At 48.0% G+C, this 22,756-nt stretch overlaps 7 protein-coding genes and 1 non-coding gene across 8 annotated transcripts; 6 read left to right on the forward strand and 2 right to left on the reverse strand.

Annotated features, from left to right (window-relative positions):
- Positions 1-1,716: 1,716 nt before the first annotated feature.
- BDV27DRAFT_120900 (arrestin family protein) lies at positions 1,717-4,411 on the forward strand. The gene is made up of 5 exons (XM_032065234.1): positions 1,717-1,945; positions 2,030-2,173; positions 2,232-2,550; positions 2,611-3,039; positions 3,095-4,411. Exons 1-5 carry the CDS (start codon positions 1,884-1,886, stop codon positions 3,950-3,952), a joined length of 1,812 nt encoding a protein of 603 aa, XP_031932486.1. The 5' UTR covers positions 1,717-1,883; the 3' UTR covers positions 3,953-4,411.
- A 298-nt stretch (positions 4,412-4,709) lies between these two features.
- BDV27DRAFT_120902 (PH domain protein) lies at positions 4,710-7,634 on the forward strand. Its single transcript, XM_032065235.1, has 5 exons — positions 4,710-5,114; positions 5,237-5,498; positions 5,565-5,690; positions 5,766-5,858; positions 5,913-7,634. The coding sequence occupies exons 2-5, from the start codon at positions 5,367-5,369 to the stop codon at positions 7,170-7,172; spliced, it is 1,611 nt and encodes a 536-aa protein (XP_031932487.1). The 5' UTR covers positions 4,710-5,114; positions 5,237-5,366; the 3' UTR covers positions 7,173-7,634.
- Positions 7,616-9,357, reverse strand: BDV27DRAFT_120904 (uncharacterized protein). The gene is made up of 2 exons (XM_032065236.1): positions 8,391-9,357; positions 7,616-8,326 (listed from the first exon to the last, which is right to left on the reverse strand). Exons 1-2 carry the CDS (start codon positions 8,771-8,773, stop codon positions 7,675-7,677), a joined length of 1,035 nt encoding a protein of 344 aa, XP_031932488.1. The 5' UTR covers positions 8,774-9,357; the 3' UTR covers positions 7,616-7,674.
- A 909-nt stretch (positions 9,358-10,266) lies between these two features.
- On the forward strand, positions 10,267-11,793 carry BDV27DRAFT_120906 (lactoylglutathione lyase GLO1). The gene is made up of 5 exons (XM_032065237.1): positions 10,267-10,386; positions 10,480-10,536; positions 10,597-10,632; positions 10,703-11,413; positions 11,492-11,793. Exons 2-5 carry the CDS (start codon positions 10,503-10,505, stop codon positions 11,665-11,667), a joined length of 957 nt encoding a protein of 318 aa, XP_031932489.1. The 5' UTR covers positions 10,267-10,386; positions 10,480-10,502; the 3' UTR covers positions 11,668-11,793.
- Positions 11,794-12,208: 415 nt separating this feature from the next.
- Positions 12,209-15,452, forward strand: BDV27DRAFT_153090 (transcription factor domain-containing protein; the record flags this gene model as incomplete). The annotated part of the gene is made up of 8 exons (XM_032071711.1): positions 12,209-12,295; positions 12,382-12,464; positions 12,617-13,588; positions 13,639-13,847; positions 13,900-14,032; positions 14,087-14,311; positions 14,383-14,550; positions 14,603-15,452. The coding sequence occupies 8 exons, from the start codon at positions 12,209-12,211 to the stop codon at positions 15,450-15,452; spliced, it is 2,727 nt and encodes a 908-aa protein (XP_031932490.1).
- A 214-nt stretch (positions 15,453-15,666) lies between these two features.
- On the forward strand, positions 15,667-15,739 carry BDV27DRAFT_t26. Its single transcript has one exon. It is a non-coding gene; the product is annotated as a tRNA-Thr (tRNA).
- A 2,009-nt stretch (positions 15,740-17,748) lies between these two features.
- Positions 17,749-19,038, forward strand: BDV27DRAFT_165588 (uncharacterized protein; the record flags this gene model as incomplete). The annotated part of the gene is made up of 1 exon (XM_032073973.1): positions 17,749-19,038. The coding sequence occupies one exon, from the start codon at positions 17,749-17,751 to the stop codon at positions 19,036-19,038; it is 1,290 nt and encodes a 429-aa protein (XP_031932491.1).
- A 127-nt stretch (positions 19,039-19,165) lies between these two features.
- BDV27DRAFT_120916 (calpain-like protein) lies at positions 19,166-22,338 on the reverse strand (the record flags this gene model as incomplete). Its single annotated transcript, XM_032065238.1, has 7 exons — positions 21,758-22,338; positions 21,508-21,694; positions 21,186-21,450; positions 20,875-21,135; positions 20,720-20,825; positions 20,471-20,662; positions 19,166-20,399 (listed from the first exon to the last, which is right to left on the reverse strand). Coding segments are annotated over exons 1-7 (2,447 nt in total), but the record flags the coding sequence as incomplete, so codon positions are not given.
- Positions 22,339-22,756: the final 418 nt, after the last annotated feature.

Raw genomic sequence — 22,756 nt, forward strand, 5'->3', positions numbered from 1 at the left:
TGGATGATCTCTTTGACTCGAAGATCCATGATGTGTCGACTGGCCTAGAATTCCCCTGGTGGAGCGACGGAACCCAAATGTAGTTGTACAAAGATAGGTTCTCATGTTCACAAATCTTGGTTCGAGCTTAGATTTCACTTTATGAGCTTCTTCCTGTGCTACAATAATAAACAAAGTGTAAAAGCTGGTAAATTTTTTATTTATTTATTTCAAAAAAAAAAATTTTTTTAATAAAAAAAAAAAAGAAAAAAGAAAAATCTCACCCCTACTTTTCCATGTAGGATTTATTTCAATAGCCTCTTATCAGTGCCGTACTGAGTCGCTGACAGCTGTGTTATGGTTGGGTAGCGGAATATCAGGCCACCGCAAATCCGCTGCAGTTGTAGCGTGTTCAAAATTGATCGGATATCAATTTTCACACGAAGATTCCCTTGCAAAAGTACCTTAGTTATAGAGTTCAGGCGTTGGATGAGCAGATCGTCAAGTGGTTGTGATCACACATATGAGAGTCATGACGAATATCATCCCACTATCACTTTGGAGCTGAGAAGGACTAAATTACTCGGCAGATGCTGTGTAAAACGCCCTGCATGCTGCATGCTACCCGCTGTAGGGGTGTGTATGTTAGAATTCCCACTGTCGCTGATGATAACCTGATGAAACTTATTGGTAATAGTTGTACTGTACGTAGGTACCTGCGGGACATGGGAAATTAAATTAAAGACTTTAGCAAAATCATGCAAGCGCACCTCCGATTATTCCTCCTATAGTTGTTCCCGAAGGGTTTCCCTTGTGATAGCCCACACCGGCTAAGCCGACTGCCGCCCTACGGCCGATCTTACTAGCATGAGGATAACCTTCCGAGTCTTGGTACTAAAAACCCGGCGATCCCAGAAAGGTGAAGAGTCATAACCTTTCATGCTAATGACTTGCAGGAGATAGGAGTACCAAAGGCCATCTAAATAAATACCGCCGGCTATCTCGCCTAACTTCTAGTTTTTTTTCGGCCTTTATCCTGAAAAGACCTTGTCACGAACGCATTGTTTTCATACCATCCCTTACCAGGTATCATTGACAGCTGGGACCCTGTGTCCACCACAAATTCTCCGGTATGTTTGGTGATGTAACGTATTCGTCTTACCGCCCCTCCGGGCTCCCTTGTTCCTGCTTTTAGTTCCCTCCAATCTCACCTCCTGCTATAACATACTCTCTCTATAGCAAGCACACTTTCATTTGGTCCCGCGCGATGCTTTAAATATATTCTTCTGATACCGACTATCTCTCTCTCTCTCTCTCTCTCTCTCTCTTACATAAATTTGATTGTCAATGCCTTTATCCCAGTAAAAACTGACCGTCGTTGAAGTATAGCATACAATCTCCTCTCTTACTCTCTCATCTATCCTACCGTTCTTTTTTCTATCTTTATCGACCAGCTTAGTCACCCCGACTTAAAAAGATCGCATCATCTCCCAACCTAAAGACTCATCTTAGTCGCCACTCCGGGCCAAAAGAGAGGAAACTCCGAAGCCCAATTTTTCGAGGGTGACGGAAACGGCTCCTGTGCCCCCACTGTCGAACAATTTATCTCTCCTTGGTGGGACCTGTTGTTGGTAAATCTGGACAGTGACCGGTCGATCAGTCGCAGGCTCCATACTAACTGCACCAAAAGAAAAACCTTCCGTTATCTTGTGTCATAGGTTTTTTTTTTGCCTTTCTTTTTTTTTTTTTTTTTTTTTTTAACAACCGACCTTCCTGGTGCTTTTCTTTTCAGTCCTCCCACATTTTCCTCTCTTTCTTATTTTTCAAGCACCGGCCTTTCGAGTTTCTCCTGATCTTCACTATCTCCTGGCAGCTGCTTATTTGCGGCTGTTAGTAGAAACGCCATGGCCCTAAGTTTTTTCAGTGGTGGGGGCAGTGCAAGTCATGCGAAGTACTTCGATATCCGGTGCGTTACATCCCGCCGCAAACATTTCCGGAAACCCGAGTACCATGTCGGAATTGACTAACATCCATTGTTTCTTGTCCACAGTCTTGATGAAGATTATATTGTTTTTCGCGGTGGAGAACAAGAAGCTGCCAGTGCACACTTGAGTGGAAAGCTTCTTCTTTGCTTATCAGAGCCGTTGTCGATTAAGCATATTCGGCTTCACCTCACTGGTATATCCCGTGTTTGGTAAGAGGCATTTTCCGGATTTTACAGGTAGATTCCGGTGACTGACCGATGCATTCAGCTGGCATCTGCCATCCAGTTCTGCCGGAGGTGGTAGGAAATCGTGGAGGGAACGAGTAATCTATGAAAAGACATGGAAATTCAGAGACTCAGGTAAAGGCAAAGCAGAACTTTTGCCTGCCGGCAACTATGAATATCCCTTCAATCTCGTTCTAGAGGGCAATATGCCAGAAAGTATCGAGGGTCTCAGCGATACCTATATTACCTACCGATTCAAAGCTGAAATAGGACGCAAATATGCGAAGGATATTGTTGTCCGGAAGCCATTGCGTATCATTCGGACATTGGAACCTAGTGCTCTCGAACTTGCTCATGCTATGGTGAGCGAAATTTCTCCTGCGCATCATTCCATGCGGAATTGCTAACCTTCATTTCTCCAGTCGGTGGAGAATATTTGGCCCAACAAGATCGAGTACTCGATAAGCACTCCTACAAAAGCGGTTATTTTTGGGACCAGCATCCGAATTGACTTCAAACTTATCCCACTACTCAAAGGTCTCACAATCGGACAGATTGTCTCTCAACTTATCGAGAGCCATGATCTCACCCTCAACCCTGAAGATCCTGACACTATTCGCAACACATACAAGAACACGCGCACCATCTTGAACGACGAATATGAGCTGGATCACGATAACGCCTTGGAAATAATCGATGAAGTGGCAGAGGGCTATCAATTCTCGCGTTATTTGGACCTCCCTAAAACTCTGACACGGTGTCTGCAAGATACAGATACGAAGGGCATCAAGGTCAGGCATAAGCTGAAGTTTCGCGTTCAATTAATGAATCCAGATGGTCACATTAGCGAGGTATGTCATTCCCTACTCATTCGCCATAACGACCGTTCTGACAGTTTGATTGCAGCTGCGAGCTACGCTTCCTGTGTCGATATTTATCTCTCCAAACCTTGCGATCGACGAGAATAATAACCTAATCGACCAGACTCCACAATCCGCTCAACGGGCAATCAACGATATTGCTCAGCAGGCGCCCCCGTTGTACGGCGAGCATCAGTTTGACCAGTTGTATAGCGAGCTTGACCCTAATGGTTACCGTACTCCGGGACCTGGAAGTGGCCCCGGCACACCATTTGGCACTCTAAGCCGCAACCTCTCTGCTGAAAACCTTGCTTCTATGAATGCTCTGACAAACACCGACATCTCCGCTTCTGCGCTACACAGCCGTCTATCAAATCTCTCCAACCTCAATATCACTCGACCCCATCAGCCGTCGCCCACCGATCATGAGCCTCAGAACGACAGCGAACACCGGCGCTTAGGAGTTCCTGCAGATTACTTTGGACCATCATCGGGTTCTAATTCTCACAGCCCTTCGAGCCCGGTGCTCTCGCGGCGACCCTCTGATGAAGTTGACCATGAGCATGTTCCATCTGGAATGGCCACCCCGTTCCATCCTCAGTATGCGGAAGTGGAGACTCTGAGCCGTGTCCCGAGTTATTCGACCGCAGTTCGTACAACTGTCCGTCCACATGATTTTGAGTTGCCGGATTATGATGCTGTCGTTGCGGAAGACATTCCCGTCCCGCCTCCTCTCCAGTCACCTCAGCAAGCCCATATCCGAAATGTTGGACGCGGATCTAGCCAACTCTTCCCTTCCCTGGACATTCTTCATCACCGGCCGGGCCTTGGTCACTCTCGTTCCTCTAGCCACGATGATGAGGACCGGAGACTGCGACTGGTTCAGGCCCGAGCCCGTGTCTAGATTCAGGACAGAGGCCGCTCCAACTGCATATCGGAGGGGAACTTTAAATTCTTCGGCCATGTGCATTCATGATGATTACGGTACTGTCGGCGCTGGACGCTGAGAGGCGCTACATTTCAGAGACTCTCCTGATTTCACGATAGAAGAAAAGCGCGTACCTCACTTCGTTTTGTATCTATATTAGACCGGGTATTGGGTGCTTCTGGGTGCTTCCATTTTTCTCTTTTCATATATCTATAGAGGTGGGACGGTATGGATTTGTTCACCGGCGTTTATACTACATAGATGGTTTGGGTTTACAGGGTATGGGACGGCTCAGGCCGATGACAAGCATGAGTTATGGCGACTTTTTACAAACACTTGATACCTATCATTTTCCTCTCGATACTTGTAGGATAGCATCAGAGCCGTGATGGTAATATATATCTATCCTTCTTTTCAAAGCTAAACATAGCTAAACCTTAGATTTACTATGTACTCGAGAATATATTTCCTAATCATACCATGTGTTGACTAGAGTGGAGAACTCATGCAGAAAGATCCCCAATAGTTCCTCCAGCTCTTGCCACCGAAATGTGGCTGAGCCTTGCGCTTTGTCTGCTTTCGGATAGTCCGATCCACGAAGACCGTTCGAGCCACACATCGGCGTCGTTCGAATCTCGACCTTAAGCAGTTTCCATTCGTTGGTTCCCTCGATGTGATTAGTTACGTGTGATACATTTTGTGCTAATTGACTCTTTTTTTTTTTTTTTTTTTTTTTCAGCCTGTATGCCCAAACTCTAGACATTCTAGAGAGTATTATCATGACAGAAAGAGACGATGAGATCAAGAGTCCTGATCAAATCAATTGGGTCAAAACAAGGTAATTAGAATTTCTGGGAACCAAAAAATTCCCCATGATGTGACTTGTGTACCTGGGGACGAGCATCCCACCGGTTAGGTGGACTAGATTGTGAGTAGATTGAGCTGAGGGGTAAAAAACGCTAAGGAAGCGGTCGGTGACTTCATCGTTGGCGACCGTCGATCTTTTTTCTTCCACCTAATAAGTCCTTCACGTCCTCCCTCCTATCTATCCCCTTTCCTTCTTTCCTTTTCTTTTTTCTCTACGGGATATCCTGGCGATCCGAACCCGGTCTCTCTCCAGCTGGATTTCCTAGACTTGGTAAGTGTCTAACGCTTCAATCTCCCACCTTCTTCACTTTTGCGGAATACGCGTGACCCACTCCTCCCCTCACTTTGACGGAATCGAAAAATGGAGCCACTGACGAATAACGGTACCTATAGTCTCGACTAAATTCATTGGCGGTTCCGGCTCCTCCACAGTGACATTTACTTCCATTATTTATCCTGCTGCTGAATAGTTCTGCCACACAACTTCTGCAGACATCGTGCATCGCACATTCACCCCACAACCATGTCTACCCCAACCAGTCCCGTGGACCAGAAGCTCCCTCATCGGTCGTCGACCCTCACGAGTTCCATTGCTCCGGACCGCCGAGCCTCCATGAGTGATGATGAGGCCATCCCGGACTCGGATAGCAGCGAGGTACGCCTAGTTATGCTACATTGCCATTCTATCCGTGGACAAATGTTAACGTTCAAGTTTCGGTAGACTACAAACCTGCTCAACGAGCGCTTGCGCGCTTTGAAGCATATGTGTGGTTATCTGGAGGACTATGTCACTGTGACTTCGAAGGTACAGAAGTCACATTCGAAGGACTATGAGAAAGTTCTCAAGGTGTGTAGGCGCCCTTTCGATCATCTATCGATATACCCATATGTCCAGATTAGTTAACGAAGGTTGTCACGACAGACCGTCAGTGAGCCGCTGAGGGAAGGCCACCACTTTTCCCAAAACGCTGGTGGCGTGGCTTCCATGTTTGAGAACATCCGCGCTAATACTCAGGTATAATCTGTTCCGCCCCTCCCAATGTTGCCCTCGCCATTAATGCCTTGACAGGGAATGGTGAATATGTACCTCGAGACGGAGAAGAACTTGAAGGGAACTGTGTCTCCAACCTTGGAGCGTCTTCATAAGGAAATCAAGGCCAAGTCGAAGGAGCTTGCCAGTGGTGCTTCCAAGAGCGCAAAGGCTGTGGACAAGGCCCGATCTGTCACCCAGAAGCACATTGAGCTCCTTGCGCAACAAACCGCATCCATGGATGCTGCCGCAGGAAACAAACTCGAACAGTACCACGACCCTTACATCTTGCGCCGGGGTGTCAACCATCGTCTCAACAAGCAAATCATCGAGGAGAACAACAACCGCAAGGATATCATTGCTGTACAGAATAACTTCCAGCAGTTCGAGGCCCATGTTCTGCAGACCGTTCAGGGGGCCATGGAACAGTTCGTCCAGATCGTCTCTGGCCAGCTCGAGCATCAGGGCACTATGTATCAGGATATGCTGGGTTCCGCTCAGAAGATCCCTCCTGACTTCGAGTGGGTCAACTTCATCACGAAGAATGACGATGTCCTGATCAACCCGGACGCACCCCCGAGGACCCTCTCCAACATCACTTTCCCCAACATGGATCATCGTGCAACCAAGGCACTGATCGAAGGGTCCTTGGAACGCAAGTCCCGTGCCATGCTTAAGGGCTATAGCTCTGGCTACTACGTTGTCACCCCTGCGCGGTACCTCCATGAGTTCAAGGATGACGACGACTTCCGCCGCGATCCGGCTCCAGAGCTATCCCTATACCTTCCCGACTGTGTCATTGGCGCGATCGACGGCGTCAAGTTTAGCGTGAAAGGCAAGGATGTCTCGGGCAGCAAAGTCGGCAACGCCTTCCACACCACCACTGAACTGAACTTCAAAGCACACACTGCCAACGACGCCGAAAAATGGTGGACCGTCATTAAGGACTGCACTCGTGGCCCGGTGCATACCGCTGCCGCTGTTGCCGCCGCCCCCACATCCTCCCAGCCTGCAAGCCCTGCCGTCACCAATCCCCCCGCTTACAGTGAGAAGGCAAATGAGGCAACGAGCCCCGCCCAGGCCACGAGCCCCGCTGAGGCTACGGCTCCCCAAAGCGCAACTCAGGCCACAGCCCCTGAGAGCGCAACCCAGGCCGCGCAACCTGCACAGCCAGCTGCAAGCGAGGCAACTGCTCAATCCCCTGTCTCCCCCCCTGCAGTGTCTCGAACCGCTAGCACGGCCAGTGGACACTTCCATACTGCTCCGGGCGGAACCGCCACTACCGGCGACAAAGCATAAGTCACTTCATTACTTTTCTATATCCAACTTGGACAATTTGCCTATAATGGTTGCTATAATATCTTTCCTTCTTGAAAGCAGAGATTTAGCGATATACCTTCTTTTCAAAACGCTATTGTTCTCGTCTAACCTATTAACCACTTGGCCAATTGCTATAGGTTTGGTACCTAAATACCTTTCTTGCTGTAAAAATTTTAATTTGTTCATAATAATCAATTGGTCGAACATGCTTGCTGGGTCCACTAAGTTGAGTAGTTCTCAGTACACAATTTCTGCTCTGTCCAAACAAATAATCGAACACGGCCTTCATAAATCACGAGGTTGAATGACAACACGCTTCGAGACGGGAGTATCGATCAAAAATGGAATCATAGGCTAAATAACAAGAAGCTCATACGGCTCATGAAGAAAAGCAATATAGAACAATTTGAAAAAAAAAAAAGAAGAAGAAGAAGAAGAAGAAGAAGGGTTAGGCGAGGAAAAGAGCGATTGTGGCATAGGCCTAGAAGTCCTCAGGGCTCTCAAGATCCTCCAATTTCTGACTGAGGAATTTGCCTAACGCTGCAGATTTGGACTCTAGAGCGAGCAGAATGGACGGCGAGGACGACAGATTTAGGCTTGCCAATCGCGCGAGGTCGTTGCTTCGGTCGATTTCATACTGCGCTTCAAGTTGCGCATCTGATTGCATATTGGCCTCGCTGTGAGTTCGGCTGATATTGTTGGGGGTTCCGTTGGTGGGAGTTTGGTTGGTGGAGGTACCGTTGGCGCCTGTTCTAGGCTCATGCAGGGGGAACTCGTCCGCACTGGGGTTTATGGAGCCATTCTGCGCACCATTTGAAGGGCCCGTCTCTCCCTCGGGCTCCAGTTTGGACGGTCCAACGGCGGCAAGGAGTACTTTATCCGCTATTCTGGTGACTACGGCGACAAGCTCGTCGAGTTCGAAGACGATGGACCCTACGTCGCCGAGAGTGACGGACTGGGCTGTCACATATGATGATGGGTGACTTGCAGGATTTACACCTGTTAGGTTACCACTTGAAGCGTTCTTTGCGTAGGCTGTGTAAGCGGCTCCGTATGTTGCGCTCAGATTCCGCAGCTGCCGGGATGGAAGAGATGAGGCGTACGCAAATATGGCACCATTAGTGCCAAATACTCTACATGAATGACAGCCCATTAGCACAATAGTGGGGGTAGTAAAGCGATCACGATATACCGTACAGAATCGTGGTGATCTCCGGGGGCGAGAGGTTATCCTCTAGCAAGTCGCTGAGGGCCTCCGCGTCGAGCATTTTGATATCGGGAAGACCGGGAATCATGGTGTCGTGGTCCTCGCTATTTGAGATATCGTCGTCGGACTCTTCGTTTTCTAGGATCCAGTCACGAGGGGGTGACCAAGAACAGTCTTCAGGGAAGAAGAAGCAGTTGTCTGAGTAGTCACTGTCGTGATGATCGTACTCAATCGGCTCGTCTGAGTACTCTAAGAGGTTTTGGGCGTACTTGACCGGGCTCTGTGCCCAATATGGACAGTGTTCTGCTTCGTAGAGAGCAGCGGATTCCTTAGAGGAATAACCAAATCGAACTGAAAGTTGATACTCAGCCATTTGCGTCCAGTGATAGCGGGACAAGTGGTGCAACCAAAGTGGTTTAGAAGAATCTAGAAGCGCAGGGGCATGGGGGATGATAGTCTTAAAAGGTAGGAAGAGGGAATCTAATCTTAGACGGTGTATAGCGCACCACACGATCAGGGGGCACAAAAATGGTTAAGTTCGAGGAGGGAATGAAGACAGAAAATGGGCTGACGGTCCCATTCCATGACTAGACCCAATGCCGCGCAATCCATTGTAGGCACGAGTTGATCAACATTGATCTCTAAAACGTGGGGAAAGTAGCCCGTGGGGCATGCAGGCCGGGTTGGGCAGGCAAGGAAGAATGCGAGATGCAGTTGGACAAGGCCACAGAAAAAGCAAGCAACGGAATCCACGCCAGTCGCGTGTGATCTAAGCAGACGAAGATCGTTGGGGGGGAAATTTAGGGAAATCAACAAAGAATAGCGGACAAACCTTGATGGAGGAAGAGGACCAGCACTTGGACGAGTAATCCGAAGCCGCAATTTGATCAGATTATCGCCGGCAAATGCGGCAGACTAGATGTAGATACTTCGAGGTAAACTCCGACAGAAGTAGGGGATCAGATAGTATGTATACTACTAGTAGTTGAAGAGCAAAGCAAGAGGAATGAATGGATGAATGAACGCCCATGTCATCACCCGATTGGGTGTTGTCCCCTTCCCTATCAGGCCACCGCCTTTTCTGCTGATTTGACTTACCCAAACGGGTATAGCCCTTTGGTTCTCCAGCTCGATTTACATACAAGTGTTTGTCAATCAAATCTCGAATATTATACTAGCAATTACTGTGTAGCTATTAAACCCCACGGGGAGTCCAAATTTAGCAGCGTCTCAGTCCCATAATGCGAAGATCAATTCGTATCACCGGGCTGTTTGAGTCATACTCATTTGTTATAATATTATATATTTGCGCTATGGTCTCGAACCTATTCTACTTGGGGGACTGCAACTTGCAGTTATACGAGGGGATTTAGGGCCTTGCCCTGATGCGTGTCTTAAGAGACATCTAATATTATATAAACCATCATAGTCCTGTAGATCTTCTGATGTATACGCTAGGTCACATCTAGAGGCTGAGGACTTGATGCCCAATAAGTAGTAGGCTAAATAAACAGAAGGCATAAATCGCTGGACCACTTACGGGGCCGTATTCGCTTGACTGGGTTAGTAGTAGGTTAGCTACTTAGCCTCTAGTGATTGATTGCTCTATATCTCACGTGAAATTGTATAGATGAGGTGCATTCAGGTACATTATCATTTCTTTCACTCTCAACCAAAGAACGATCGTAAGTTTAGTGAATAAGTACATTGACAGGTTCTGATATATTCTTTTCATACATACCTTAATCTAAGAGTACTTTGCTGTAAGTTCCTATCGTTCGAAGGCAATACTCGATGGAGTGCCATAGCGTCATAGGGTGTCTCCACCTTTTCCACTTCAAGTTCTCTCCCCTCACGCCGCTCACTAAGCAATAGTAACACCACACCTATTTTTTTTCCCCCCCCTCTTACCCCTCCTGTCCCTATGTTTGCTTTTCGTGCTCTTCCTTCGTTTTGCACATCCTCTACCAGGGTCCTCAACCTAAGGTTTTCTATCCCATCAGGTCGGCCTCCAAGCAAAAGCTTAGGCTAAGATTTACCCCACTGGCCACCTTGTCAGCTACTTACAAATCGATACAGGAACCAATCGATATATCGCAACCATGGCGACGGATACTTCCAAGTATAAGCTCAATCGTTAGTTGGTTTCCAATTCAATGGAATGCGAATAAAATGCTGACAATGGTGCTTGAACAGACACTATGATCCGGGTGAAGGACCCGAAGAAGTCCTGTGAGTACCTCTGCATCATGGCGTCATTGCTGGCTTAAAATAATCGTGCTTACCAAATCTCCTACCCAAGTGGAATTCTATAAGTTCCTCGGACTTACTCAAATTCAACAACTCGATTTCCCTGATAACAAGTTTTCCCTCTACTTCCTCGCATACAACGGCCCGAAGTCCCTGCAGGGTGACCGTCACTGGACGGACCGCAACGCTGTTCTGGAGCTCACCCACAACTATGGCACAGAGAATGACCCCAATTACAGCGTAGCCAACGGCAACACGGAACCTCATCGCGGCTTTGGTCACATTGCCATCTCTGTTGACAATATCGAATCGGCCTGCAAGAGAATTGAAGATGCTGGCTATCCTTTCCAGAAGAAGCTCACTGATGGTCGCATGAAGCACATTGCCTTCGCTAAGGATCCTGATGGTTACTGGGTCGAGATTATCCGTCGTCATAATGAGGATGTGGGTACGACGACAGATACTGCCAACTACCGACTCAACCACAGCATGCTCCGCGTGAAGTGCGCAGAGACAAGTTTGAAATTCTACCAAGAAGTCATGGGCATGACCCTTTTGCGAACCTCCGAGAACAAGGATGCAGGCTTCAATCTCTATTTCTTGGGATACGCTGCGGGGAACCCCAAAGTGCAGGAGGATGCTAAGAACCCCGTGGCCGAGTGGGAAGGTTTGCTCGAGCTCACCTGGAACTATGGAACGGAGAAGCAAGAAGGACCTGTCTACCACAATGGCAACGCTGAGCCACAAGGTTTCGGCCATATTTGTAAGTGACCTACTCTTTGCCGATGCCGTCATGAAGCTGGAAGAGCCCTAACCACTGACACTGCCATACTTGCTGTAGGCGTTTCTGTTGACGATCTCAATACCGCCTGCGAGCGCTTCGAATCACTGAAAGTTAACTGGAAGAAGCGTTTGACTGACGGTCGGATGAAGAACGTTGCCTTTGTACTGGACCCTGATGGGTACTGGATCGAAGTGATTCAGAACGAGGCACTCAAGCGCACCAGCAATTGGTAAATGTCAGATAGCTCTTGAGCTCTCTACTGATTTAGGTATCGCGGCTACCGTCGAGTGCATGGTACTTTTAGCTAGTAATATATATTATCAATGTTAGTATAATGGGAGCATATGTGTAGCTATTTCTATATGTCAATATCAATGTCCATTGAAAGTAGGAACTGCAATGGATCACCTGAGAGCGGGAAAATTTACCTCAGGTGGATAGTGATGAGTGTTGCGACGAGTCTCATAGGGCACTCTGGGGTGAAAGTGGGGCAGCTCCCCGCCCAGTCAGAAGCCATCAGCTCCTATCGTTTCCAGACTTCCCCAGGAACCACACCCCCAGGGACCCAACAGCTTTTTTGCGCTGCCATGCTGAGCAACTTCATCATTCTCGCAAATCTTGCTATGGACATGTATTCTGCTAAGCCATCCTTTGTAGATGTCGGCTGACCCATGCTTTCTCTCTTCGTTTTGTGAATTAGCCGCCCCGGTTGTTTCTAAAAAACCGGAGAGAATTTCGTCTCCCCCACGCTTCCCGCCACACTAAACCTGTGCGATGGAGCCTGATTCAGAGAAGCCCAAGAGGGCGCCTCGCAAACATGTCACTACGGCATGTGTTCCTTGCCGGGAGAGCAAGATCAGGGTACGTGGGCGATTTTGTTCGAGATGCTTTCATCGATCATCACATGACCTATATTGTATTTTTCCCAACTGACGGCTCTTTACCAGTGCGACGGAGCTACTCCACATTGCCATAACTGTGAGAGGAAAGGCAAAGACTGTAAATACCAACACGGCGATGACAAACGGAAGTATGTTTAGCTCATCTAGTGTCTACTGCTGGTCAATCTGGAAATGCATATCGTGTCTTGAGTACAGCAGATCTCGCGTTCCCGAGAAGGCAGGCAAAGCTTGTGATCTACGCTCGCGCACAGCAGACAGGCGCTGACTAGCTTTACTTCAGGGTATCTCTTCGTGCTGCCACAGAGCTGTTCTCTGCTAGAATAGATCAACTGTGTCAGTTCATTTATGACCATGGGCTGGAACCGCCCCCAATGAAACCCGAGGATGAGGCGGGGGTCAACAGAGTTTTGGATACGCTACAGATTCCCCGCGGGCTAGCGAAGAAAAGAGAAACGAGCGTATCTAATGAAATGATCTCTATTCCGCAAAAAGTTGTTGCGCATTCACCGGCGCACAGCAGCCCTTCAGCTTTGCCGGATACAAATGGGCGTCCCCCAGAGATTCCTTCACCGCCACAGAATGCGTTGTCTAATCAAAAGCTCGTTCCTTCGGCTGAGAAAGGCCGAGAAACAGTGAATTCGTTCGGGATTAATTCCATTCCTACAAGCCATTATGTTCCTGCGAATTGGAGTTTTACACTTCCAACGGCAGAGAGTTTGGACACGATCTATGCCAATTTAAATGACGGCACCAGTCTTTCGCAGGAAAACAGTCTTAGTCCGGAAAGCCTGCAGTTGACCCCGGATATGCAGCAGCAGCCCGGAGAGCTGCTCAGGCAAGCCCGTCACGAGAGAGAGTATGAATCAGACAGCGGCGACGAAGACGAGGCGGAGAAAGACGTTATCGAGCAAATTTCGAATCGCATTGGTACCCTAAAAATCGCGGGCGATGGTCACTTACGCTTTTATGGAGCGACGTCGAACCTCAACCTGGTAGATGTTTCTGCGACCCAACAGCGCCAACGTCCTGATGCGCGCACAGTCCGGCATGATGGACAGGATATCCTGAATCATTTACGAGTTGGACAGCCCGTTGACCAAGCACTTGAAGACCATCTTGTGGAGCTGTATTTCACTTGGCAGAATACAAGCACTTATGTGGTTGATAAAGATATGTATATGATTGCTAGATCGAAGTGGAGGAACGAGTATGATGACACGCCATTCTATTCGGAAGTTCTTACGAATGCGATGTATGTTTCATGCTAGACACCATGCGGTATACGGACTAACGAAAAGCTAGGTGTGCTATTGGAAGCGCTTTTGAAGCAAGATATCATCCTACCTTCATCACCTTTCCTAAATCTTTGTCAGAATTCTTCGCAGACAGGGCGAAAGCTCTTCTAGAGATTGAGCTGGACTCTCCCTGTGTTGCTACAGTACAGGCACTTGTAATTCTGAGTTGCCACGAAGGTTCTGCGAACCGTGATGCTCGTGGGTGGCTGTATAGTGGTATGTAGTAAATGCTGAGGATTGGAGGCATATGACGCTGATACTGGTTTAGGGATGTCCACAAGGCTCGCGTTCGACCTTGGACTACACATTGACATGACACCCTATGTTGAGAAAGGAGAAATAGGTGCCTTTGAGGCTGATGTGCGGCGAATAGCGTTCTGGGGAAGTTACACTGCCGATCAGTATGTTTGGTTGAACCCGTGGTGATGTATCTCAAAGGCCTGACATCGCTATAGTTTCTGGGGCTTCTATTTAGGAAGGCCATTTCGAATGAATGCAGGAGACATCACCGTCCCGAAGCTTGCGTCCGATCTAGGCGCAGAGAAAGAAAGCACATGGTATCCTTATGGACTTCCAACGAAATCAGACATCCTAAAGCACGGTTTAAGGAATCCAAATGAATTGATCAGCAGACAATTTGCCGTTCTATGGGAGATAATCTCACCTGTTGGTCATATATTGTGAGCGCTCAATTTTCTGAAAGCATGGCTTAATGCTATCATTTTCCATCACGTGTACTAATGCGGTGCAGGTATGGTTGCTCCGATATCCCTCGGCATGACCTCCAAAGGTTGTGCCATAGGGTAACAGATGACTTGTTTGCCTGGAAAGCAAATCTGCCGTCTATTCTGGATATTAACCTCGAGAACGATACAATTCCTCAACTCCCCCAGCTCCTCATGCTCCAGTATGTCTATGTGTTCTGTCAGAATAGGAAAATCAATCAAACGGATAAGCTGACTCGAATGCAGTATGCAATATCACCAAATCGTGATTTTCACGCACCGACCTTGGGTTTCGAAAAGTTACATCCAGCCGCGGGCTCCTCGCCAGGGACCAGGCTATCACCATGCTAGGCGAATGTGTATCGAGTCTTCGACGGCAATCGCACGGCTGCTCCATATCTACGAGAAGTTCTATACATTCCGTCGCATGAACAACCAAGTTGTGGCCATCATATTCAGCGCGGCTTTGATGCTCCTTTACGTCACAATTTCAAACACTTCCACTTCTGGCAGAAGTCCCAGTGACAACCCCAATAACAATGCGGAAATGGTTGCTTATCTGAATCTTTGTTTCCGTGCATTGGACGAACTGGGCCAGTCGTTCGAGAATGCCAAACGGACCCGTGACTTCCTAGTCAGTCTCCAACGAAGGTGGCAGGCCCATATGCGCAGGTCAGGTTCAGCTCTGAAGCGCCAAATAAGCAACCGTCCATCATCGCAGCATCTAGTAGGCCTTGGCTCGGACGCAGATGCTTCCAGGAAAAAAACACGAATCACAGCCCCGAGAAGCCAGATCAACTACCCAGTCTCTGCGACAGCGACATCACAGGCTACTGCCACCGTTCCTAACCAACCGCAACAACCCTCTGGGCAGCATCCTCTCGACGCGACTCAGCCAATTGGGGTGCCTGGGGAGTTCGATTGGATTCGTAATTCTGACCTACAGTTGCTTTCGGGCAATTTTGGAGATAGTAGTTTCTCCCAACTTGGCAATGTCAATACCTTCGGGGAGGACCCTGCATTGCCCAGTCTTTCCGATATTGAGCCCTGGTGGGATACTCCAAATGGGAACGCTTTCGGGGGGTCTTCTTTATAGACATTATAAGATAGAAATTAATATGTGTTAACATGTCCTCAAACCTTTTTCTTGATTTTAATGAGTCGCAGGCCGTATAGAAGCGCATTGTATTTCCGCGCACCTTCTGCTTTCCCAATCAATCTGATAGGATAGGATTAACTTGTCCTCTTGATATTCACATCTCACGCATGGTAGATCATATATGCTTCATAAAAAAAGTCTTTCAAGAACAGCTCCTATGGCTCAGTTGGTAGAGCGCATGACTAGTAATCATGAGGTCCGCGGTTCAAATCCGCGTGGGAGCATTCTGATTTCTTTTTGCTTGTTTTCCTTTCTTGTCATCTTGTTTTTACTGTATCATCCCCATCTTTGGGGGACCTTTGATCTCACTTCCTGGTTTTTCGGAGTATTATTTGGTTCGTTGATCACCCCGTTCCGCAACGTAACATATCATCCACCCATTCCCTACCACCGCTCTGACCAGAGGCTGACCACGTCCCAGGAGGGACCTGACACAGCGTAACTCACTCCTCACCAAAGCGAAGCCTTCCTTGTGACCCCAGAAGCATACAGGACGCATTGACCATCTCATGAGCCTGTTGACACAGGATCGAGCGTCATAGATGCGGCGCAGTTCGTCTTGGCTTAATATCACCGCACCCACTTCCTTCTGGAAGAGGCAATGGCATGTATACCTTCGCGAACCGAAAACCGTATCCACGGTAGAGTCACTTGTAGGTTTTTAGTGGGTCGACTGCGGCGAAGTAGAAGTCACCTCGCACGGCTTCCGCGGTAGTCTAAACCACCCGGTGGCTATCGCGAAAGCGGTCTTTCGACAACGGTGGGGAGAGTATTCAGCTCCGTATCGTGCTCACAATTAGGTTGGGCACGGGGCTCTTAGCTCGTATTCGTAAAATGGCCCGTTCATTGCCATATCGTCATTGCCATCCATCAATATCCACAACTCTCTGAGAGTCAGCAGCATCTCTCAACTTAGATTGTCCCCCCCCATCTCAACCCAGGAACCGGATACTCTCGCCTAGTAAGAGACTCCGAAGACAATAATTCCAGAACATCCTTCCCAGGCGACCGAAGAAAGAGAAGCGGTGACACAAATACATCAAAACACCGTTTCGGAGTTAACAAAAAACAAAGAAACAAAGAAACAAAGAAAACCTCCCCTTTTCGCACGTAAAGCAACGTGAGCAAACCCTGTGGATAGAGGGTTCTTCGCCATGGTAACAACTGTGGCGGTGGTCATTGATGTTGATTGAGCGGGCGAAGTTAATACTAGTAGTAGTACTCGTCTAGCGCTGTCCAATCAAAGGCCGGCTTCGAGAGCCGCTGCTACTGCATTGATCGGCTTTGCTTCTGTAAGCGCTAGCATGAATGTCAGAGACCCGCCGATGTGGGTGCCTAGGATAGGATGCCTAAACGCACGGGCTGGAGGCTCTGCAGGATTCCTGTCGAAGCCGAGAGGTTGGGTAGGTAGTGTTAGGATTCTTTCTGGGGGTTGGTGTTGGGTTTAACTTAGCAGTTTCGGTGGTTTTATGGTGTGGTGTCGGACTAGGGGTCCTTGAATAAAGGACCTGGTGGTACATAGATGGATGATTACTGGTGAGGATGGTGTTTGTATTTGGTTAGTTTCAGGTTATTGATGACGCCTAGGTTTGCTTACTTCAGGGATATGTATTCGTTATTACCGACAGGAATTGAATGACTTGAGATATGAAAACGAGACGAGCCTTGTGCTCTTGTAGTCTGGCCGAAAGATGAGTCTGTCGTGTGACAGGCAAAGGGGTTATCAGAGGTGTTTTCAAAGCAATGCGCAAGTATGCTCGTATACAAAAGGTAAAAGTTCAGACGGTTGCGGGAACTTTCCAACAACGGCAAGAGGATAAAATGGCGGGATGTTTCGAAACGCTCGTTGTAGTCCAGAATAGAAATAATGGATTACCTTAGTAATAATCGGGATTAAATTATGCAGCTCTTTATGTATTCTAATATTCTATCATCCAAGAATGCTGTCGCTCAGTCTCCCTTGCCCTTGCCAATTCTCACTTAGAATTTTTCCTCGAACTTTGTAAATTCTTCACCTTCAAATTTATTCATTTGTTTTTGTTTAAAATACCGCTAGGCCCCCCCAGCCCGGCTGGGCAATGACCCTCTCTTTAGTATAACACTCAGCCTCTTCTCACAAACGCGGCCCCGTGCAAAAATCCATCTATTTATCGTGGCGCTGAGCCCAGTTTTTTTTTTTTCTTACTAATTCATGCAGTGATAGATTTATTGTCTCAAGATATTGTTGTCCAATATGGTCGACCCACAGGAGACTCTTGTTGATATTGTTAAAAACAACCAATTTATCACCAAATCAGATGATGAGGTTCTTGGACTTTTCAAGAACGCCTTTAAGACGGAGCTCAATCATCTAAAGAATGCAAGTCCCACCGTGGAATCCGGTGCAACGAGGAATTGGGATGGGACACCATCACAGAAAGTCTTCGGGAAGGATTTCCACGAAGTGAATCGAACACTAACCAGCATGTTGGCCATCAAATGGATCCTGGCGGGCGACTATGACACTTTCACAAGCGGTCAAGATAACGGGAAGCTTGAAGAGGACTCTTTCAAAAAGTTGCGGAAGTTCTTTTGCCGTGGATTGCCTACCCCAGAGGATATATACGCTCTTATTGTTGCCATTGCAATTGACGATATCGGGAAGGATAAAGCTCTTGCCCAGAGCGTGGGAATCCCGGAAAAGAACCATGGAGAAGTGTTGCTCAAGGCCGCGGAGAAGGGATTAGTGCCTGCGTTGGAAAGCATCACAGATCAAACCAAGAAACATAATATCATCCAGAGCCTGAGGATCGGCTCGAAACTTGATATTTCACAAATAGTCCAGGGGGAAACAGTCCCGCACAGCATGCTTGCTCTGGATAATGGCCAGAAGCTCCAGGATGCATTCAATATCAAAGCCATGGTAACATTGCTGGATGTGGGAGGGGCTGCTGCGCATAGTGACCCGCGCGGGTGCATTGTGATGACGCAGCCGATATTCAGTCACTATATGAAGGCAATTGAGCTCTTGGATGAATATCGCGCGATGGAAAACCCAGACTGGCCAGAATGTTACGATAGCTATTTGGCTTACCGTGCTGATATTCTGAAGGCCGATGGGTTCGCTTCACTATCTACTAAAATCTTGGAACAGCGTGCACTTCTTCGACTTCTTTGCATGGGGCGAGTGGAGACTAAGGAAAAAGCAGAGCAGTTTCAGAACGCTATTTCGACTTTGCCATCTTCTATAAAGACGGATCTGGTGCAGGGACTGAGTGTAAATGGCATTCAAGATGGCACTGCCATTCTTCCCTACTACGCACCCGGTATCCTGTCAGAGGTGCTGAGGGGTGTACCCGAAGAGAGAATTGTCCAGTATCTGGAAGCTTTTATGCAGTTCCTGGCTGGAGTATATGATGGTTTCAAACCTGAGCCTGGCGAGCCAGGTGCTCTTGAGGAACGTGACTTGGCCCCCATGCAGGGCACGGTTAAAAGCCCCGAATTCAAGAATAATCCAGGCATCTTAGCAACGGCCAGACTATGATAAAAAGTGTGCAGAGGGACTTCTTTTTTTTTTTTTTTTTTCTCCCACTTTTTCTTTTCGTCTTGCTATCCAAGCCTTTTGCAGGGCTTCTTCTGTGCTATATTTGTTTTAACAGGTTTGAAGTTGTATTTAGGTATGCGGAGTTGAACGCCTGGTTTCATGACACGCTGATGCTATTAGAATAGTAATGATAAAATATGGCAATGAGATGAATAATGAATGGATGAATGAACCAAAAATTAAATTATATCCACATTATGCTTGTACTTATAAAACACTATTGTTATCAATCGCTAAGACACCAGAGAAAAGCCGCTATTTTTATTAACCAAGACGTGTTCAAGATCATAAAATTAGTTAGCTTCCAGTCGACTAAAGGAGGCACTCTTCAGGGGATCGTCCATATCAAGCGCCGCACCGGTATCACCCTCAGACATGGAACGGACTACCTCGAGTGACAACTGCGGATCTTTGGAGTAGACCCGCAAGCCCACGACACATACAGCATTCCAAGGGTCACTGGTGATCTCCTCCAGACAGCCATTGGATGTCAAGTGTGCAGGCTTCGGCTCTGCTGGCTCTTCAGGGGGCATATCAAGGTCAGGGTCAAACTCGAATCCTTCCAACATGTCCAAATCTTCATGGTATGATGAAAGACTGGAGTACGTAGAGTCTAAAGTCGACTGTACCGACTGTCCTTTCCCGGTGATCTCGGCTTCGGAAACATGAACACCGTTGCACTGTATGATTGGCACGCTTCCATTCCTTGTATGCTTCGAACCAAAGCCATCACCTGAGCCGTTACCCAATTCTACCGGAGACTGTACTGGACCGTCAGTGAGAATCTGCTCGATGGCTTTGTTTCTAACGGCGTTGCTGTGGCTTTTGGCAGAAAGCCTCTCAGCCATTCTTTGTTTCCGAGCGGTCATCTTCTGCTGCCGAATCCATTCTTTTTGCAACTTCTTTCTGGTGGCCTCGATCTGTTTCTGTCTTTCTACTGCCTTGCGACGTTGGTCTATCTCCTCGCGTGTTCGCCTCTCATCCTCCGTCTCGGCTACCATGCCTTTGGCATGCGCCAGGTCGTAGGAGAGACCGATCTGGACTAGTTTTTCTCGTTTGATCGGTGCTAAGCGGCTTACCGCTTCCTCAGTCGATTCCATCTCGCCGTTTCTGTATGCCGTGACCTTCATCAATACATGGTAGCGGCCAGGCTCGAGATCAACTTCTGCATTCACGGATCGACAGATCAAGTGGCTGCTTTGGCTGCGCACCATGTAGTCATCTTCGCCTTCCTTTTGCACCCGGAACTTGAGGACGAAGCCGTATTCACCAGCTAGCCCCCTGAAATAGCGCGAGTCCAACTTTTTTTTTTAGGTTAGTGGGGTTTCTCCCAAGTCATGCGTGCCAATGCAACCTGGGTGCAGGAGCTTACCTGGGAGAGGACGAGGACTACTGGGCCTGCCTTGGTCACATTCACCATAAATTTAGTGCTGTGGTAGTCGGCAGACCATGGCACATTCACGGTAGTCCACTGCTGTGCGATCGACCATTCTGGTCCAAACAGACGGGTACGGTCGAAGTGCTGATATTTCTTGAGAAGGTCATTATAGGAGATCCAGAAGAACTGTGACATCTGTTGTTAGCCTGTATCTCGTAGTAAACCAGATCCGAGGAGCCATACACCATCGTTGCCGAATTTATGTCCTAGTTTTTCCATCCACTCCGGTGTCCATTGCTCTGACCCGTCGCTCCATGCGCCAGTCCATTCTTTCTTACCCCAAGGGTTCCTGGATTGATCAGCTAGTGATGCAGTGTCACATTCTCGGATAGACATACCTTAGACGAAGCAAGCGCTCTCCATCGATTTCTTTTGCGTCCATAATCGAGTATGAATGGTTCTCGGATATACCCTTTCTGTCTCTTGGAGGGCCTCGATACTTCGGGTCCAGCCAGTTAGAGTACAAGCCGGTACCACAACCAAAAAGGAATTCTTTGTTGACTTTCATGAGCTCTTCCTTCCAGAATCTATCTTTGTCTAGGATGCTGCTCGACAGGATCTCGGAAGTAACACCACCAGTTAAGTCTTCAATAGCCTCCCTATACAATGTTAGTTGCCAATAGAATCCTTGGGTAGTAGCAACACTGACCCTACAAAACCACCTTCTATGGCCGAAAAATCGCCATGGGCTTTTGCATAAGCTTTTTCAAGCAATGGCAGCCAAGTTTCGTTCTCATCTACACACCGAGCGAAGTACAAAGCTCGCGATCCAGTCTGCCAGACCTTGCGATACTCTTCTTCTGTATCAGCCCGATTGATGTCGTCCCAGATCGGCCGCTCATCGACGGATTCATCGTAGTCGGCCGCTCGCAAGTACAATTTGTCGTCCACGATACATTGTTGCCATTCACCATCTGGAAAGTGTAAGTGTCCTTTGTATCAGCAGAAGATTGGCACAAGATATCACATACCTCGATAGAAGACGAATCCATAGACACCGATCTTCTCATCCCGGGCTACACAAATCTGCTCAATCAAACCCTGTTTATTGCCCATTGTGCAGAGGGCAGCCATGAACCAACAGTCACCGTCGCGACCCTGGCGCACGTCGGAAGCAGTTGGTCCATTGACGAAGAACCGTGGCTTCTCAAAGATTTCCTAAAACCACATGTCAGATCATGGCTATCTTTTGATCGCAGCGGCATGTGCTGCATAACTTACTGTCACTCTCTTCACACCCCTGGGACGCATCTCCATATTTCCCTCCTCGAGCGTATCCAAGCAGTTCCTCTTTCCCGACTTGAGATCAACTTCTATGTCGAAATGCGGGTCTGTATATTTTTGGTTCAGTCGCTCGCACTCTTTCACAATGCGATCGACGGCTCGTCGACATTCCTTCCGGGCTTCCTCATAGGACTTGCCCGCATCTTGTCCCTGGATAACACCTTTCGGTACCCTTTCTGCCTTGGTTCGTGCATAGGGATTGTCGGGCAGTACAGTATAGACTCTTCCTGGGAATTTGGAGTTGAACTGGTTCCAAAATTGTCGCAGGGTTTCCTGCGGCGTTTGGCTTGCCCTTCGCTTTCGACCCCCTGAGCGTGTTGAGAGTGGTGGAGTGAAAACCATGTCGGTAAGATCGTCGTCGTGATCCATTTTTGCGAGCCTTATCTGGGCCTACTGGTTAATGGCCTCAAGTGGGGTGGTGATGAGTTTGAGACTGGGTCGCAGCATCGAGAGTCACCGATACAGCTGAGGGGCTTTTATACGTCGAAGCGAGAGGTTTTTTTTTTTTTTTTTTTTTTTCCCAGCTCAGAATTCAAGTAAAAAGGAAAAAGAAAAAAAACCAAGGCACAATCTAATGATAGCCTTGAAACAAAGGCTTCACACGGCCACCTCGTGTCGAAACCTGAGGCTGAGCGAATCAGACTGATAAAGTTGGTGGACTGGACCTCTCTCGTCACACACCTTTTAATACAGAATGAAAAGTGAGCCAATCGGGGTGCCGCATGATATACAGCCTAAATTTTAGCCCGGGACGCCTTGTACGCAATGGCAGGGTTTAGCTTGTCTTCTTTAGTTCAGCGATTCGGAGTATAAGCGAATGATATGCAAGCTGCGCTTATGCCGAACGCTTTCTAAACCGTTTGAGTCAACGGGCTGACAGCCCTTGCTAACGGGATCCCCGAGTATTGCATTTGGCCCCCATTTGGCATGCTCAAA

This window comes from Aspergillus caelatus (assembly GCF_009193585.1).
Source record: "Aspergillus caelatus strain CBS 763.97 unplaced genomic scaffold BDV27scaffold_12, whole genome shotgun sequence".
NCBI lineage: Eukaryota > Fungi > Ascomycota > Eurotiomycetes > Eurotiales > Aspergillaceae > Aspergillus > Aspergillus caelatus.

Excerpts from the sequence above, each read along its gene's own strand:
- BDV27DRAFT_120900 (XM_032065234.1), top strand. The coding sequence starts at position 1,884 with ATGGCCCTAAGTTTTTTCAGTGGTGGGGGCAGTGCAAGTCATGCGAAG. Across the intron at positions 1,946-2,029 it reads GCGAAGTACTTCGATATCCG|TCTTGATGAAGATTATATTG; the intron begins GTGCGTTACATC and ends TCTTGTCCACAG. Across the intron at positions 2,174-2,231 it reads ACTGGTATATCCCGTGTTTG|CTGGCATCTGCCATCCAGTT; the intron begins GTAAGAGGCATT and ends CGATGCATTCAG.
- BDV27DRAFT_120902 (XM_032065235.1), top strand. The coding sequence starts at position 5,367 with ATGTCTACCCCAACCAGTCCCGTGGACCAGAAGCTCCCTCATCGGTCG. Across the intron at positions 5,691-5,765 it reads ACTATGAGAAAGTTCTCAAG|ACCGTCAGTGAGCCGCTGAG; the intron begins GTGTGTAGGCGC and ends TTGTCACGACAG. Across the intron at positions 5,859-5,912 it reads ACATCCGCGCTAATACTCAG|GGAATGGTGAATATGTACCT; the intron begins GTATAATCTGTT and ends ATGCCTTGACAG.
- BDV27DRAFT_120904 (XM_032065236.1), bottom strand. The coding sequence starts at position 8,773 with ATGGCTGAGTATCAACTTTCAGTTCGATTTGGTTATTCCTCTAAGGAA. Across the intron at positions 8,327-8,390 it reads CCGGAGATCACCACGATTCT|AGTATTTGGCACTAATGGTG; the intron begins GTACGGTATATC and ends TCATTCATGTAG.
- BDV27DRAFT_120906 (XM_032065237.1), top strand. The coding sequence starts at position 10,503 with ATGGCGACGGATACTTCCAAGTATAAGCTCAATC. Across the intron at positions 10,633-10,702 it reads GAAGGACCCGAAGAAGTCCT|TGGAATTCTATAAGTTCCTC; the intron begins GTGAGTACCTCT and ends CTCCTACCCAAG. Across the intron at positions 11,414-11,491 it reads ACAAGGTTTCGGCCATATTT|GCGTTTCTGTTGACGATCTC; the intron begins GTAAGTGACCTA and ends TACTTGCTGTAG.